At 41.4% G+C, this 19,047-nt stretch overlaps 1 protein-coding gene across 3 annotated transcripts in view; it reads right to left on the reverse strand.

Annotated features, from left to right (window-relative positions):
• Positions 1-591: 591 nt before the first annotated feature.
• Positions 592-19,047, reverse strand: part of arap2 (ArfGAP with RhoGAP domain, ankyrin repeat and PH domain 2) — a 143,819-nt gene continuing 125,363 nt past the window's right edge. For all 3 annotated transcript variants that reach the window (XM_061709774.1, XM_061709772.1, XM_061709773.1), the window contains 7 exons: positions 16,226-16,354; positions 14,083-14,219; positions 13,043-13,125; positions 10,240-10,275; positions 5,678-5,741; positions 2,384-2,509; positions 592-1,819 (listed from right to left, as the gene is read on the reverse strand). In XM_061709774.1, the coding sequence (XP_061565758.1) occupies positions 1,379-1,819; positions 2,384-2,509; positions 5,678-5,741; positions 10,240-10,275; positions 13,043-13,125; positions 14,083-14,219; positions 16,226-16,354 (1,016 nt within the window). In that variant the 3' untranslated portion in view covers positions 592-1,378. The remainder of the gene's footprint in view (positions 1,820-2,383; positions 2,510-5,677; positions 5,742-10,239; positions 10,276-13,042; positions 13,126-14,082; positions 14,220-16,225; positions 16,355-19,047) is intronic.

The following is a 19,047-nucleotide window of genomic DNA, read 5'->3' on the forward strand; positions in this document are numbered from 1 at the left end:
AAAACAAAAGGAAACGCAGCCTTTCATTTCCAACAGCATCCATGTGACAGGACCCGTTTTGAAAATGCGCCAGGCTGGTTTAAAGATAATTTGCAAACACATTTTTAAAGATCAAAAGTTGCCAAAAGAAATCTTTGATTTTTTAGTGAGCAGTGAGCTGCAAGAACTTTGGAAGAAATCTGAATTGAATGAAGTTTGTTTCACTTAGTTTTCTGTGCAGAGACTCAGTCAACTTCTTCATGGTTTTCAAACCACGGCAACTTCAAATCTAAGTAAAACTTCGGTTGTGAAGCGAAGTTATTTGTTCCTTCTTGCAGCACCGTAGCTGTAAATACGTTCACAGTCTAAACTTGTGCATCAGTCCCATTAATCTTAATTCATTTATTTGCAAATGCAATTTCGCAAGAATTTATGTTTAAATTTTCTCTGGAGCAACAGGAGGGGAGTTATTTTTCTGTTAATGGAATCATTTTGAAGCATGAAACATTTTGTCAGGACACACGTAGTACGAGGGGGCGACATGGCTCTGGATTGTTGGCCAAATGGAAATAAGTTATCATGAAAGATTAAATTGTTCTCTAAAACAGCATGTCAAAGCATTTTCCAGTGTTTATTAATATATTCATGCTGTACATTAAAATTACATTTGGGGCAGCCAGTTTAAAATTTAAAATGGTATGCCACTGAATTAGAAGCTGAAAAAACCACTGCTAGCAGATGTACAGTTAAAGGTTACATATAAACAAATGATTAAAAAAGTTCACTTTGTCATAAATAAATAACACTCAATTCTTGAAATCCCCATTGTACCAGTTAATACTGCATCTCGTTGGCCAAAAAAAAGGAGTTTATAACAGTAGTGATGCAACACTGTCTATTTCTGCTCCCACGAACACAAAACACAGTATAGTATTTCCATCCTGAGAAGCATTTCAAATATAAGTGATACTATTTACTGTACATTTACAGCTATATTTAGAACAATTTGTAATAAAAGTACAACCAAACAAAAGCAAACATTAACAAAAATATTACATTAACAGCATAAATGTTCAATAAAGTTATCTTTAAAATCTCTTTGAAACAGGCTCTTCTGAAAAAAAGAAGTACAAAAGCACAAAAATAAATTTGTAACATTTCCAAGTTTTTTGACAGCTGAACATGCTTTTCCAACTGGTTGGGTCTATGCTGCGCTCTTAGGTTGGATGAAAGCGCGGTATGAATCAAGCGTGTAGTGCTTGGGTCAGTGTCGTGTTCAGCTGAGGTTCACCTGAACGTATCCCGCACCTGTTTCCTGCATCATGCGTGCATCCGTAAGCTCCGCAGTGCTAGGAAGTATTAATGAAAGGAAATGCCTCCATTTACACCGGGTGCTCTATTAGTCATTGTTTTTGCGACCAGTCTTACTCAGGACGGAGTTCAGCTCTTTCATAAGATTCGGTGGCATATTAGCCTCCCCACCTAAGGACATTTTTTTCCCCAAGGCCTTACAGCTGCTCTGAGGAGGGAGGGGCAGCGGCATGGGCTGCTGGTTCCTGGACAGGGATGGAGAAGGGAGGGGCAGCGGCATGGGCTGCTGGTTCCTGGACAGGGATGGAGGTGGGAGGGGCAACGGCATGGGCAGCTGGTTCCTGGACGGAGAAGGGACTCGTGGCGGCAGGCAAACATCCAACGAGATTCTCCTTTGTTGGACCTCTCGGGTCTTGGGAAGCTCACTGGACTTGGGGATCCTGGGCAGGGTTAGGGTTTTGAAATGAGCACCAGCGGCCTTGTCGGTACTGCAACCTACTTCTGGGTGAGAACCCCTCCTGTCTGCAAGCTGAGGACATACATGGAAGACAAAGGATATGCTTGGATTACACTCAATTTATCAACAAACTTAAATCCATTAAAATCATACTTCAGTCTCAAAGGGTTGATAGTTTTTGTAGCAAGCTCGTTGGGGCCGACCGACAGGACAGAGGACACAGGGTTTAGTGCAAGAACTCCTTTATTCAATCACACCGCCACACGTGCACCAGCAGAACCTGCCCCCAGCAGACCTCTTGCTGGTGTGCAGCCACTTCTTATGCAGCCAGGCAGGGTGGAGAGGTTGATTGGGCACAGGTGTGCCCAATCGGCTGAGTGGCTGCTCCTCCACCCTGCCACAGTTTTGATTTTAATAATTATGGATATTGTTCTCTCAGACAATGTCAAGCTAGGAAAATCTAATTTATCGAGAGAGAGTGTTATTCATCGACTAGGATACTGACAAACATGCTCTTACAAGCAAGAAAACAAGCTTTATTTGTGAATAAAGTATCTATAACAATGAATACATTAAATTGTGGTCATGATGACCAGGAAACGTGAAGGAAACCGAGAGCGACTCTTGTTTGCTCACTTGTTTGCTGTAACTGTGGTTCTGTGGCTGGACTTGGAGGCCCTCTGTCGCAGCTACTCCCCTGGAGGTTTTGGGATCTGCTGATGCTTTGGAGTTGATGGTCTTTGAGTGGAGGTTCGAGCCGTACTGAAGATACCAACAAAACGGCACAAGTTCAGCTTTTGTGTGTGTGGATGCAACCTGGACAACATGTTTAATTCTGCTTCATTACCTTTATTTTGTGCTTCAACCCTGGCACAGTTTTTCCATTTGTTTTTGGAAGGTATTTGTTGTTAGACACCAAAAAATAAATACAAATCTGCAAGAGTATTGATCCCTTAAGAGTTAAAGTAGTTATAATAATAATATTTATGGAAAGGGTCTGATTAAGTGTTGCTGGTAAGAGGAATGAAGAAGCAGCTGGATGGAGAGGAGAACCAACTTTTAAAACAAAACATCACTTTTCTAAAAGTGGTTGGTTGTTCACTGTTTTCCCCACTTGTGGCAACACAAAGATAAACCGCCCTTCACCGAACTTTTGATGACAGCACTGAAGACACACGTTGAACTTATGAGCAATTGTTCTTCAAACAATTGTCAACACTTGACCGGGTGAGTGGTCCACATCAGCTCCCGTCCACCCTGACAGTTGGAGGGAGGTTCCACCTAAAATCTCTTCTCATGGTCTCATCTGTCAACAAGTCACTGTTGTGGGGTTTCGGTAAAATGCAGCTTTGTAAACCTCAGCTGTGGTGCCTGTTGCCGCCAAACAAACTAGAATTGTGTAATCCTTTTCTAATTACACTGTTGAGAACTTTAACATGCTTACTGAGGCCTGAAGAGTCTGAGAAAGCAGCTCTTGGGTTGTTTGCAATTTCACTCAGCATTGTACGGTCTGACCTCAGGGTGAAATTGCTGAAGCGTCCACTCCTTGGAAGATTGGAAACTGTTTTTACGCCTTTGAATAAAAAAAAAAAAACAACCAAAAATACTGCAAAATAATGGAGTAAAAATTGCTTGGAAATGGCCTTATGGGCCTTCTCAGATTGGTGGGTGCTACAGATTATTATTATTTTTTTTTTTTAAAGATCAATGCCCATGTCTGCCCTGTGTGATGTCACAGAATCAACTCAAATCACTTCTTTTACAGAGGTGGCCACACTTGCGGATGATCAATTATTCAACTGCATTCGATTAGCTTCACCTGGGGCTTTACGAACCTTAAATCCATGAAGAAGCAGTAAAGGTGTACTTTGGTTTTCACACATTGCTTCTCCATCTTTGGTTTAGTTTTTAGTAAATAAAAAATGACACGGAGGGTATGTTACGCGTTGCTCACGTAAACTTGAATTAACCTGATTTTAAAAGCTGGAAAGAACCATTGGATTATTTATTATTTCCTGACACGTTAAAACGGAAAGACCGTGTACTTTGTCTTTTCACGTGACTTCGAATTGTCAGACTGAATTAATCTTGACTTTTACGACACAAGCTCTGGAAGGTGGACGCCACTGAAACCAGAACATCCATCTCTGCAGAGATTCTCTCAGTGCTCAGATCGGAGCCTGTCTGTTGTGGGTAACATTTAATTTTGCTTCAACATAAAACTGATCTAAATTTATCACTTTGTCGTCTGTTTTGTAGTTGCATGGTGGCTTAAAAACTGGCCCACACTGTAAGATCTATGTTCCCGTCGGTATTTTAAACCCAGATACAACGTGTAAAACCTTTTACTTCTCATCCCCTGAAGAAACTGTTCAAATGAACAAGCTACATTAATACTGTAGGACGGTTTATAACTCTAAAAGGACTATTTTTAGTTTTGTTTTGGCCCGACTAAAACAAATACCTTTAGAAATGAATCAAAGCGATGGTTTTTTTCTCCTCTGCCTCACCGTGCTCTGATCCTCATCTAAACTTTCACTTTCACCAAGTCCCCTTTTAAAATCACTGTGACCCGCAGAGCCACAGAACTGCCTGTCCTTAACGAATCTTTATTTTATCGCTGCAAGGACCTGTCCTTGGACCTTTACACCCCCCACCTCCTCACCAACGTCACTCCCATCACTTACACCTTGCTTTGGAGAGAGATTCTCCATTGCGAGTTGCTATGGAAACTGTGGGAGCACAATGCTCGCTAACAGGTAAGGGATATCAGGAGTAGTGAAGGGCTCTCCGTCTACTTCTCCCGTCTGCACCGTCTCGCTGCCCTTCGCACAAGTCCTGTGTCCTTCCCACTAGCCTCTCTGCTGGAAGCCGACAATCCTGATATTTAGAGGATTTGGGTGGAGAATCCTAATATTTTTAAGGCGGCTCCAGTCTGCTACAGATTTAGCTGTTGCAGTGCAAAGAGTCTCTCCAAAGAGCAGAAAAAGGCATCTGAAATAAAAACTTTTAAACACTTAAAACCAAAATTAGCCCTGCCTTCAGATCAATCGCTCCCTGGCAGTGATGCCCCTTTTACCTGTAACCCAAACTAAGGCCCTGAAAGGCTTTTACAGTAAGCCCCTGAGATATACGACGGGTTCCCATAAAGGAAGCCAACGGGAGTGCTAATACTCCTGAAATCTGCTGAGCATACAACACAGAGCAGGAAGAACTGAGTTTGATCTTTGCGTTTAGGATGAGTAAGGTATTCAGCTTTATTCATTTACCTCAAAGTGTCCAAAAACACAGACTGCAGTATTTGCTCTAATGAGAAAACAAGATGCTTGTTCACAAAGAGGATGTGAGTGATGCATGCGAGACGGAGAAATTGCCCAAGAATATGACAGATGTGTAGCTGCTCTCCCCGTGTTTGCTTTGCCCTGCATTATTTATGTCATATGTGCTGTGTCAGCTACTGACAGCGACAACACAGCACTCTGTCTGGGGGCTAAGTACTGCAATGTGATTGTTACAGTTGCCTTGACCTTATTCTTACAGCTTTTCCACATAAAGTGATTAATGTTATTGTTGACTGACCTCAAAAACGTAACACTTCTTCCCCTGTTTATGTGTTTCATCTACTTATCAGCAACAACAGAAAGGTATGATTTTGGAAAATACTTTAAACATGTCCTTTTTCAAAGACACAGACTGCAAAATGTGACTGATTCTGCCTGTAATTAGAGTTTAGAGTGTGTTTCTCTCCAAATGGAGATATTATTGGGCTAGATTCACTACTTTACAGGAATTTTGAAGATTATAACACCTCTCCTCTACTCCCCGAGCCAAAGAAAGCTTTAGTGCTCCAGGAATGAATGGCTTCATCAGCTTTCCGCGCAGAAGAGCTCATCACTTCTGCTCAAACGTCTCAGCTGCATGTCATCTTACCTTCATGGCTATGATGTCCATCACCCAGCCGACCTGTGTCTCTTTCTTGTCGCAACAGAAGTACCTGTGGCGGAAAAGACGGTTCACACACTCATTGATTTTCACTGATTTTGTCCAGATGTGGCGAGTCACAGAGCTGGACGCGATCTACTCTGAGGGGAAACTTCAGTGATTACTGTAAATAGACTTGACTAGAGGTGGAGTTTCTGCCATTAACTATAATTATAAGAATCTGCCTGCGTAGCGTACGCCTCTGAAGCACTGATTGGGGCTGTAAGTAATAATCGAGGATGATGGCTTAAGTAATACCTGCCACCTATATAGGTTGCTGCAGCACTCTCTTTAGCGCTATTATGGTGTTGTACTGTCCCACTGCAGGAAGGTATGTGATTATGTAGGCTCCTGCGTTTTATTCATTTTTGGAAACAAATGACATAAATAAAAGGAGATTAAAACAACACGATGAAGGGAGTTCTTCAGCTACTATAGCACGGTTGCAGTTTTGAGTTCAGCTCCATTGGGATACCGCTGACTAAACCTGATGTACTGTGGTAAAAATGAAAATCATCTGGGACCCAAGTTACAGACGTGGACACATTTATTGGTACCCGTCCAATAAAGGAAGAAAAACCGGCAATAGTTACTGAAATACCTTCAAACTGATGAAAGAGGTAATAAATGATGGGTCACTAAAACTGAATACTGAAAGTCCACATTGTTTTTATTTGTGTTTCAACAGAATCTTTGAGGAAAAACTAATGAAACTGGCCTGGAAAAAAGTAGTTGGTACCCATAAAAAAAGATTCACAGGAGTCTTCAATCTTCAGCCGATCTGGCTATTAAAAGGGTTAAAAATTGGAGAGAGCTGTCTGAGGAGACAAGCGTGTTGAAGGTAAAGGCGAGAAGACCCTCTCCAGGCAGCTTGATGTTCAGGGTCCACTGTGGTCAATGTTGGCGTGGACATGGGAGGAAAATTGATGACAAACTGAAGAGACTGATAATACAAATGGTTACCAGAGAGCCCCGAAAAACTTTCAAAGAGAACTCTGAGGTCAAGGTCCATCAGTGTTAGATCGCACCATCCATCAGTGTTTGAACCAAACTGAGGACGATCTCCACTGCTGAAGGAAATTGTGAAAAAGCCAAACTGGAATTTGTCAAAATGCATATGATATTCTTCTCATATATTCTGGAAGGATGTCTTTTGGACAGATGAAGAGAGAAAACTGGACCTTTTTGGAAAGTCACAGTCTCAAAAATAAAGCATTATGATTGAAACAGCTAATTTGTCAAGATCAGTTTTATTATTATGTTTTAGTGAATCTGATTTCACTAACCAGTGTGGGTTTTCCTTCCATCAGGAGATGGGTACTTACAAACTTTTTTTTTTTATCCGTTTTTTACCCATTATATCACCACATTGTGCTCCTACCTAAGCTACAGTCGAGGGGCCTCATCTATAAAGCTTGCTTGCGCACAAAAAGGGCTTGAAAGATGCGGAAGCCACCTTCTACGCAAAGGCTAGGATCTAAAAAGAAAAAACTAACCGAAAAATCTGCTTATCTTTACGGCAACCCTGACCCTCCCTTAAGAATTTACTTAAGACACGGGGAACTGGCGACGCAGGCTGTGAGGTGGTGAAATGAAGCCAGATTCATGTCATACTCTTAATAATGTCATCACATATCACAAAATATATCAGACTTATAATAAAATAGCGCTGATCGTGTTCCTCTGTGTGTGAAGCGTCAGTCAGGACTCTGCTGCTGCTGCAGCCGCGGTGACACGCCGGGAACCTCCTTCACCCACCGCTTTAGGACAGAACAAATGAGGGGCTTCGTAGAGCGTTTAGGGGCTCCACAGAGCCTCTCATTTCTTCCCTAAAGGGACACAGATTTCTTTATATATATATAATGAGTTTTACGCGCGCGTGAAACCTTTAGGTGCCTGTGTAAGCCTAAATTAGGGTCCCGCGTTAAAACGACGCAGAGCCTACGCCGTAGGGTACGCGGTGATGCGCACCTACGCCGTAGGCTCTGCGTTGGTGTGACGCGGAACCATAAATCAGCCCTGAGCAGCTCTGAGGGGAGACGGGAGAGGAGGAGGTGGAGCGGGGGGTGAAGCGGGGCTGTGGGGCTGTTCTCGCATCGTCTTCAGGGTGTGTCGATGATTTGCAATTAATGGCTGATCCTACCGTTAGTTTTTAAACTGTAAAAAGTGGGGGGGACAAAAACACGATTTTGAAAAGACGGGGGACATTTTCCCACTGTTGCGCCGGGGCACTCACGGCGTTCCGCGCAGCAATGGCGTGCTGCCACTCACTCGCTTTATTTTATAGCCTACTATTTATTTTTCTACTTTTACTGTGACCACAAAATAATGTGGTTTTACTGTCCTCCACCTCATCCTCAACATCTCGATCTCAGATCTCAGTGACATTCAGTACGGTGGCTGGATACTTCTCATTCATCCTGAAGCCAAACAGGCTGCAGGAAGCCACTGCGCATGCTCAGCAGGCTCATTCATATGCAAAAACATACCATTTTTGGTATGAAGTGGGCGTGTAGAGGGCGGGATATGAGGCGGATTCAGCTGCGCAACCTTCCAGCTGGACTGAGATTTATGAAGCGAACATTGTGCGCAAGATTGCGTGCACATAGTTTTATTGATCCAGATTTTTTTTTGCGCCCGGCATTTTCGGCTTTTGGGTGTTTGTGCACTTTTAGTATGAATCCTACGCAGTCCATTTTAAATGAGGCCCCTGGGCATTGCCGTCCTCTACCAAGCCCGGGAGTTCCTGCACTGAGCTCAGGTCTCCTCCTTAACCTGAGGAGTGAGCAGGCCGCATCTTTTCACCAGACAGGGTGGGGTTTCTCCAGCCGGACGTAGCGCGTGGAAGGATCACGTTATTCCGGCTGGATCCTCCCCACCCCATCTGGCGCCCCGGCTGGCCAGAAGGGGCATGTATAGCCCAGGACTGTTGCATGTTTTTGTGAGGGTAGCTCCCATTAGCTACCCAGGGGAACACGGGGAGAACATGCAAACTGCACACAGAAAGGCCCTTCCATCTCTAGGTAAGCAATCCATATCTTCAAAACTCATAAGTCAAGAATTACATTGCTATTCGGGAAAATGATCAAACAATCACGGTCTGACTTTATTTGCAATAGGTTTAAAAAAAAAAAAAGAAGACTCCTGATGAAGGCCACAAATGGCTGACAAAAATGTTATTTACTCTGTGTATTAGAAGTTGGTGGAGTGTAAACGTAAGACTTTTCCTGTCTACAAGCAGATTGGAAGTAGGTGAAGTTTTGTCAGAAACCTTCTTACAATTTTAAATTGTAAATGAAGCTGCCTTGCCGTTTTGTCTGAAAGACTATAGATAGGTGTGTTTTTCCTGATTTGTGCAGCGGCCACTCCAAGACCCCAGCGAGGTATTTCCACCATCAGCAGCAGTGAACTGTGGATCACGGTTCTAATAACACATTTACTTCTCTTGACTCAATTACATTTTAAATGGCGATACCACATGATTGCATTAAACAAAGCGTCAGCGCTGACAGCGCTGGTTTCAACACCTCCATGGTTAATGTATAAGCAATCTCACTGCATCAATTTATTTCAGTAATCATTTTCCTTTCATCCTTCCTAAAAGGCTAAATGACAGATTTGCTGTTGGAAATGATAGACAAGAAATGTAAGTCTGAAAAATGTCCTCATGAAAAACTGCTATTTTAATCAAACTGCCTTTAAATTAAGCAAACTACTTGATAATTTATCACTTGGTATAATATTTTACATTCATTTGCACAGTCCCAATTTTGCAACTCTCATGCATTTTCATTACCTCCATTGTTATGTTTTAATTTGCTACTTCCAACCGCCACATCAACCAAAATCAATGGGAGGCTTTTTGTGTATTTTAATACCGCAGATAATGAAAATTAATACCTTTTTCTTGCAGTGGCATTAAATCACATAGTAATGAAAAACATGATTCATCTGATACTTAAACTTCTATCTAATAATTTTGTTTGCAGAAGTACACAGTAACAGTTCTCATGAGTAGTAAAACTAATCGATGGAAACAACTCGGACAGCCTGCAGTAGCGTAGCCATGCTTGAACATGTTTGAATGCCAGGCATGACTGCAATAGTTAATGTTTACACACTCTCCAAAATGAAGGACTGTGTGAGCATATTGCACCCCCCTGAACCCCTTGGTGCCACCTTAATTAGAAAGATCCTGTGGTATATGTCAACATAACATCACCGTAGCTGAGTTTTAATGACGCGCAGTTTCCCTCTCAGTGGTTTTAACGATGTGGATGATCAGTGTATATATCACTTCCTAAGCTGACCAGAAGCAGCCTCTCACTATATGACCATCATTAATATAGTTCAACTGCACCGATTTCCCCATTATAAACCCATTTAGATTATTAAAAAAAAACAACTTAAAACTTGCAGCTCTGTCCCACTTGAGTCTTTCCATTTTAGAGACATTTCAAGTAAAGTCACAGCCCATAATTGCTGAACAGAGACATCTGTGTGGTACTCACCACTGCTGTTTATCAGTGTACACCGTAAAGCCCCAGCTGGAAAGACAAACAAAGAAACAAAGAGGTGTGTCAGATAAGGAAAGTTTTGTCTGCACAAACTTACGCTGAGTCAACGGTTCCTGGACAGATTTTTTTTTTTTAATTTGAAGAGAATAATCCTGAACATGTTTTTGTGAAATAAAGCAAATACATGTCCAAATATTCCACTTTAAATCAATATTAATTCAAAACTGGATGAGAAAGTGCTGCAAGGATGGCAAAAGGTCAGAACCCTTTGGACGAGCATGCAAAGAGCTTTTTAAAAAAAAGTTCCTTTCAACTGCTTGGTGCTTAACAGTGGAATTAATTAGTGCTGTTTCAGCCCATGTGTTTATGCATGAGCTGATATAAACGTGCTCCAGGCCAAACAACATGCATGTGCCACTTGCTGCTCACCTATAGGCCTTAAAGTACAAGTCGAGTGGAGGAATATGAGATGCAAATTTGGAAGTGAGAACGATGTGCTCCTGTTCCAGGTGGGATGAACAATCTCATGTGAGTACGGTTGATTATATGTTGCTGCTGGGTAAATAAAATAATTCACTGTATGCTTCTTAGTATGTAAACACTTGCATCTGTGTGCGTTTCAGTGTGAATTAACCTGCACTAAAAGCAGTAAAAGGTGAAAAGACCACCTCCCTCCTCTCTGAAAACCCCTCGCAGCTGGGACTGTAGAGGAGTGGAGGAGTGGGGGGGGGGGCAGCCTGGAGCATCACGTCTGTGAGTTAAGGCGGCCGATCCGACGCCCGCAGCAGGGCGCTAGCAGATAGACCTCTGTCTAATGAGGTACTGAAGCGCTGCCTCTCCTAACCCTCGCACTACGACTCTCTCCATCCCGCTCAGCACTCCTTTTATTTCTTTATTCACCGTATCACCTCTCCCACAGCCCACTCAACAGCACATCTCTGATACCACGCTGCATCATCCCTTCCTTTCTTTCCCTCTCTCCCGTCTCACTCGCTTCATCTCCCACTCCTTGCCTCTTATGCAGTTTTTTGCTCCCACCGAACGGCTGCGTAATGCACACCGTTGCTTGCCGGACTCATTTTTCACACTTCCCCTCCACTCAAAATACCGACACGGATAAAATTATGAGGAATTATAATTCGGTAATGTGAAATATAGGATATGGCTCCTGTAAAACTTCCTCTTTGCTTGACCAACAAAAACAGGGCGGCTTTGGCATGTGTCATAAATTACAATAACAGAAGATCATTAAAATAAAACTGCGGCAGCAATGTGTTCTACTTGCAGAGGCAGAGCTGAATAATTTGTATTTGTTAAAGTGCAATTACATTTAATCAATTTCATTACCGTGAAAAATAAAGCGGGGGTCAGGAGTTGCTTTGGCATCCCTTCAGGTCACCGTTTTTGAGGGGAAAGAAAGGGTTATATATCGCTGGGGGCAAAGGCTTGATACACAAGTGGCTGCAGACATGAACACCGTTTAAAAACTTTGCTCAAGAGGACGAGGTTTACTTCTAAATGATCATAAGATCATCGTCAGGGGAGCTGATTTGATAAGGATACTCGCTCTAGCTGCTCTAATCTTAAGAGTTGCCATATTCACGATGAAAGCAGGAACACTGATAATTATTTCATCTCTCTATTTACTGACACGGTTCAAAGAACATATCACTTGTTGTTAATGGGAAATATTATAGATTTATTTTGAAAACTATGCAGCCAATTTGAATTTGCTCACATATTCTGGATTTAGAGCAATTTTCAGACGTGGTACTGAGTCAATGCAGTGACTTTCAGCACAGGATTTTCTTATTTGACTGTTTCGCTCATGCAGAGAGCAGATGTTTATCAGGAACCGCCTGCAGCTCTCCCAGGTTATCTACGGAGACGCCCCGGATTCTTTCAATTTAATGATATTAAGTTTGAACTATAGATGATGAAATTACCAATTTAGTTACAATTTTACAAATTTACGAACATTACTAAACTACTTGCAATGCCTCTCCACTTCAGAGAGCGTTTAAACACTTTGATGCCGTTTTTTCTCTCTAATCATGTTTGCAACATTCTAAAAATTCTAATTACTTTAAATTCTTATTATTACAATTATTTCTAAATGTTTTGGAAATTTTTTCAAGCCTTTCAAAACTTTACCAAAAAATGTCAGTTTCACTGATATATATGTTTAAAATTAAGTGAAAATCACTGCATTCTTTCATTTACATTTCATACAATAAACATTCTTCACTGGAAAACCGTTCCGACTTCAGAAGATTGGTGACGAGGGAACGGAAATTACAATAATGACCCCGAAAACTTCCGATTTCTGACTGATCAGTGTGTGTGCGTGTGTGTGTATGTGTGTGTGTGATTAAACATCTGGGAACGTCAATATGAAATATGTGTCAACGTTGTTTTAATGGCTGTAAATGGAGCACAGCTTCCGTTTTTAAATATCCAAAGCTATTTCCACATTGAAGTGCTCAGTGTTTGTTTACAGCTGTAATTTAGCTGAAGTAAAGGTATTTATCCTCATGTGTCAGTTGAATAAAAACAATGGTACGTTACAAAAGCAGCAAGTGTCAGAAACGTGTGCATATTCCTCCAGTAAGAAAAAAGAAAAAAAGACTGCATCAGGTGATAAGGCGTTAATTGCTGACAAAATAGCAAAGTTGCTGCTGTCGTCGTTTATTTTTAAAAGCACAAGTAAAAAAAAAGAAAGAAAATTTGGTGTTATCCAACGGGTGCAGCAGAAAGTAATTTGAACAAAATCTGTTAATAGGTGAGTGCAGTTTACTTGTTTGGAGGTTTGAGCTTTCTCTTCAGGCCAAAGTAACATTTCGCACACTTCAGCTGGATTTCTTTCTCTGGTTTATTGCTCTGCAAAAACAAAGAAAACAAAAAAAAAAAAACAATAACAAAATCAGTTGAATATGTTAGATGAAAATATGTAATAAAATAAATAAAACACTAACTAACTATCTATGCAGTTTCACTGAATCACAATATGACAATCGGTATGAATCATTAACAGCGAAGCTCGTTCTCCATCTGACAAAGAACAGAGATGAAAGGAACAAAGAAAACAGAATCAAAGTTATAACTTGCTTCTGACACCTACACATCACAACCCACCCGTCTCTGTTTCATCCAGCATCATTTGCACTAAATACAGACCTGGCAATAATTGCAGAGGGAAAGAAATATCAATTAAATTTCAGTAACACTTCTAATTTCCCCTTGTATTTATGCAGTAATTAGCAACATTCTTGTGCAACTTCACGCTTAGAAAAGCTTTCAGAGACAGCCCTCCCCCCACCGCTTCGGCACACACCAGCCCTGGCTATTTTGCCTCCCACCTGCAGCCCTCACCCTTCAGCCAGAATGACTGCACCTCCATCAATTATTAAAAGCTCTTCACTGTCCTTTCCGAAGCCCATGTTTCAACTGCAGAAATGTGCTGAGGAGAAAAGCCCTCCAGGGAACTCTGTCCTGCTGGTTCTCTCTGAAGCGCCTGCTGGATTCTGTGGGAAGTCTGCTGCAGACAGTACGTTTTGTTTTCCTCTGCAATTTGGAAAAATTTGGAACCTCGAGACCTCTCGCCAGGGAGATGAAACAAATCGACTTCATGTCATAGAGACTGGCTCAGTTTTGGTCGATTAGGCTGCAATGATGTGGGCTTCGCTCTGACGCATTCTTGGTTTTCAAAAAGCCGTTTTCGAACGATTTTCATTCCCTTGTCAGTCACTCCTTGTTCCCTGCAGGATTTTTGTTTGCTTGCAGAAACTGTAACCGTTAAACTTAAAAAAAAAAAAAAAAGAGAGAAAGGGAACTTACTTTGACATCCCGGTAGACCAGCAGCTTCTCTGCTCGCAGCACAGCGTACTTGTCCTGAAATTTGTGCCCCGACAGCAGTTTGGAGGAGCCGTCACTGAACTTCAGATGGTCACCTTTTATAAAGTGCCTTTGGCCTGCTGCACAATTAACAGATATACAGATTTAAGCACTATTCCAAGTAATTTAACACCATTCATTCGTTAAAAAACATTATTACAATACAGGTCAAGTTATTATTCACGTTATTTTTAGGAATTTTCCCATAATCCTTGATTTTTCTCTTACAACATTTCTAGAGATATCCGTTAACATGGCATTGATTTTTGCTTTTTTTTTTAAGTCATATATTGAATCTTGGTATAAAACACGGTTTATCAGTTTTGCCATGAAGGAATTCCCATCTGCGTTGACAGATTTGGACATTCTGTCCTGCTGTAGCAACCGGCAGAAAGGCTCACATAACCCACCGCATCCATTAAAACGCTTACGAAGAAATTGCTCCATCATATTTAGTACTTTTAAAAAGAGAGCAACGCATGCTAAACTCTTCAGACTGGACCCTCAAGTAGTCTGCATGGACAGCAACTGAACCAGCAGTCTTCCAACTGCTCGCTACGAAATAATTTACGATTTACGTGAAAACATGAATACAAACATGAAAAGGCTATCTTAACCGCTGTAATATACAACTAAGATGACAGATTACCTTGTTAGTTTGGACTAAGTAACGGCATGGCCTGGTATCTTTATTTAACTGAGAAACCCAGTGTTTCTACAAAGGTAAATTCAATGCGTTAAAACCTTTAGATGTTTAAGAGTTATAGGTTGGGAGTTTTGAGACATGAAGCTGCCGCTGCAGTAACTTTCATTGCCTCTGGGACTGGTGGGACCTCATTACGCCATATCGCTGGTATACATACACAATCTTCCTCTGCTGTTGGAAACGAGGTGTAATCCCTTTGGAATATGGAGCAACTTCCATTTATCTTTTCTGCTGGTTGGTACAGTTAACCGTCTTATAATCTTTGTTTAGGAGCCAAGCAAACCTGGATGAACTCTGCTTTCTGCCCCCCCCCCCCAGTTGTATCTGCAGCTCTGCGATGACGCTGAGCAGAAACTCTTCTGCAGCGTCCAAACAACTCAGCGTCTGTGATTGCATGAACTGAACACATAGCTGTCTGTGTTTGGAGGTTTTCCCATCCGGTTTACTTTGATAATAATGAATGAATGAGACAAAAAAACAAAAGGGGACAGATTTGGTTGGGAATCAGATTTTGGCACAAAATCACCTTTGATAATTAGCAGATCCCAGTTTTTGCAAAACTGTTTGAGCAACGGGGGACTTGTAGTGTTTAAACTCAGACTGATTTAGTCCAAAAATGTAGTTTCAAATATCAAGGAATGCCTCAAACTAAGCATCAAATAAATTTGATTCAAGTGGCTTTGAACGTGGCATGGTTGTTAGTGGCAGACTGGGGGCCTTGTTGATGTCTGATACTGGCTAAGAAAAATTAGAGATATTCTACAAGCAGGGAGTTACGTTCAGCCTTCTCACGTGAACACAAATCACATGAACAGAACCAACCCGCTCCGCCCTCCGGAAATCCTCGGAGTTTGATTCTTTCCATCTCAATCATTACTACCAGGATGCATGATTAAAAAAAGAACCAAACCAAAATGCAAAAAAACTATATTTCCCTTCTATGTTTAGTTCCTCCTCCTTCTTTCCTTTCTTATTTTGCTGCATTCCTCTTTTTCATCTCCTTTTATCCCGTTGGCTGTTTGCAAACAGGAGAAAAAGCGGTGTTACCGCCATCACGTGGTCAGCAGTGTGATTTGTTCAGTCAGAGGTTCTTGTGTGGCGGTTCGGTTCAGACATGCTGGCTGAAGGGGAAAGGAGGGAGTCGGCCCAGTTCCAGGTTCACGCCTGGCTGGTTTACCATCCTTTCATGATTACAGTTTACGTCCAGTGTGATGTCACAAAATTAAGATCATTTCGCACTGACTTCTTGAACATGTCAATCTGGTTCTTAAGACAAACGCAAGTCCAACCTGGTCAGGTAATAAAGTGTGTAGTCAGTGTTTGCAATCAGTCGCAACAGGAAACACTTCATGGTTTTTCATCTTTGATATCATACTCTACCTTTTCCTTCAGCTATTCTTTTGGCCCCCGGAAACTTCTTTATAATGAGAAAAGCAGACCTGGGACAGTCCAGCGTACTCCACTCCAACACCTGCTCAAGAATCTTTTCGCTGTGGTGCAGAGGACGCTCTGTAAAGGAAAGGAAGTATAACAGGCCTTGGGTGAGAAGGAGAGAAATGACTAAAAGGTCAAATAGTTCTGAAATGGTTGACGATGTCACCTGCCATCCTGAGCTGATCTTGTATGAAAGAGATCTACAATGTTACGTCAGAAAATCCACGACTAATTCATGCCAACCACATAACAAAATGCTGTTGTTGAGCCTCCGATTTCCATCACAGAGCAGTTTAAATTATCTACAGCATATCAGTACTTGATTATAAAAACACACTCATGTGCAAAATAGACCTATTATCTCTCCCTAATTGGCGAACAGGGTGCATGCCATCAGCCAAAAAAAAAAAAAAGGCAGATAATTTGTGTACCGCCACCCTTGCTCCGATGCTTCCATCTCTACACCCCCATGTTTTTCATAACCAAAGGAGGCAAAAAGAGCCACAATGGCATAACTTATTAATAACATTGGGCTAATCTTCTCCTTGAAATCTCTGCAGACCCATGCCATGGAATTAGTTCCTCATTTCCCAACAAATATTAGCTCCCCTTTCCTGCCTATTGTCCTCAAGAATGCTGTTTATCTGAAGCTTTCCTCCAAAATGGGTAATTAACGCACTTTCCCTCCCCTTTTTTAGGCTTTTTATGAGCACAACCTGTCACGCTGCAGCCTTCAAAATAGCTTTACTGTTTACTCTTCCTCAGATATATTGTTTTGGCATGTAAAATATGCTGAACTTTCAGCTCCCACATTCTGTATTCAACACACCTTCACTTTTAGAAAAGGACGACGTGTCCTCTACAACTTTGTGAGGAGGAAAACAAACATGAGAGCAAGGTGTAAATCCTCAGTCAACTGATGAGCACTTCAGAGGGACGGCGAGGTAAGCGGCGTCACAACAGATCTGACTTCCCTCGTGCTTCTTCTGTGATCAAATGCAGATGGGTGAAGTATGAGGAGCCGTCAGAGCATATTAATGCAGGATGAGGTGGGTCAGCTCTTTAAGTCGATCATGCAAGAAAGAGGAAGGTAATCTATGACATATGATGTCCAATATGATTCATTAAAGTGCACATCATCAAATCAATGATGCTTGGATAAATCCTCAGCGAACTAAAAGTTCACAGACGCTGGTTCATCGGAGCTAGTGCGTTCTAATTGCGCGGCCCATGGATGAAAGGAAGTGGGATCTATAAATATGGTTTGCAGCAGAAATAGTGATGAGATGCTAACTGGACATCCACTAGATCACAGTGGAAGGTTTAAAGCAAAAATATTTACTATATAAATGTTACTTGCAAAGATGCATAATGCACAATTCAAATTTTTTCTAACAAAAGAAAAGTATTCAGAGAAAAGGAAAAAGTAAACAGCCACAGTATACAGTATATCAACACTTGAGTACATAAGCATTTATAAGCATTGATGACAATTAGGGTATGAACATAAATGAACAGACGGCAGATAAATCACTGTGTGGAAACGTCACTAGATTTCCCAGCCCTCAATAAATATCCCTGCCGAGTTATGACAGGACAAGCGTCTCTCTGACCCCTCAGCCTTACGATAAGAATGAAGTATGTGTGACCACAGATGCTTTTCACCCCTGATTAAAATGCCTTTTTAATTACATCAAACAAATTCTAAAAAGTGGTAATTAGCGAAGAGTGTTGCTGTGTCTGCCCGGATTATCCGAGGTGCAGAAAAACACGTTGCCCTTTACAAGTTTCGGCGCTGATTAAACTGCATGACAGTGGAGTGGAGTTCTTTAGTTCCCGTTTACCGAGGGCGCGGTGGGGGGGGGGGGGCAAACAGGGTTTCCTGCAGCGAAACAACAGGAACCGACTATAATTATTAGGAAAAGTAATTGTATAATTATTGCTCGTTTTGTAAATTATATGCAAAGTAGAGAGTCTAGACCAGGGGTCGGCAACCCGCGGCTTTAGCGCCGCCCTAGTGGCTCCTGGAGCTTTTTCAAAAATGTTTGACCTTTTTTTCCTTTTTTCCTCTCTTATTTTTTTCTCTTTTTTTCTTTTTTTTTCTTCCCTTTTCCTTTCCCTTATAATCTCGACATTTTTCTCAACATTTCGACTTTTTTCTCGAGATTGTACATCAACATTAATCTTGACATTTCGACTTTTTTCCTCAACGTTTTGACTTTTTTCTCGAGATTGTACTTCAACATTAATCTTGACATTTCAACTTTTTTCTCGACATTTTGACTTTTTTCTCGACATTTTGACTTTTTTCTCGACATTTCAACTTTTTTCTTGAAGTGCGTAATGAAAAAAAAAATCTTCCTCCTCTAAAATATTATTTTATTTTTCTCCTGCCTGGCCCTAATAATCTTCCCTAGATTCGTGTAACAAAAAGAGTGATGTGGAAAGACATTAGCGGCTACATTTGCAGCCGAGGACCCAGTTATAACTAATATAGAAACATGCAGCATGCGTCTCCTTCATTCTAAGGCTTATACAAGACTTTTCATTTTGCGGCTCCAGACATATTTGTTTTTTGTGTTTTTGGTCCAATATGGCTCTTTCAACATTTTGGGTTGCCGACCCCTGTTCTAGACCTTAAACCATATTGCAAAACATTGTCAATTATTGGTCTTTGTGAATACTTGCCCCTCTAAATCCTAACTGATTGGTCCAAAAGGTAACCCTCACATGTCATTTTGCAGGGACACCGAAATTTCAAAGTGATG

This window comes from Cololabis saira, chromosome 20 (genome assembly GCF_033807715.1).
Source record: "Cololabis saira isolate AMF1-May2022 chromosome 20, fColSai1.1, whole genome shotgun sequence".
Taxonomy (NCBI): Eukaryota; Metazoa; Chordata; class Actinopteri; order Beloniformes; family Belonidae; genus Cololabis; species Cololabis saira.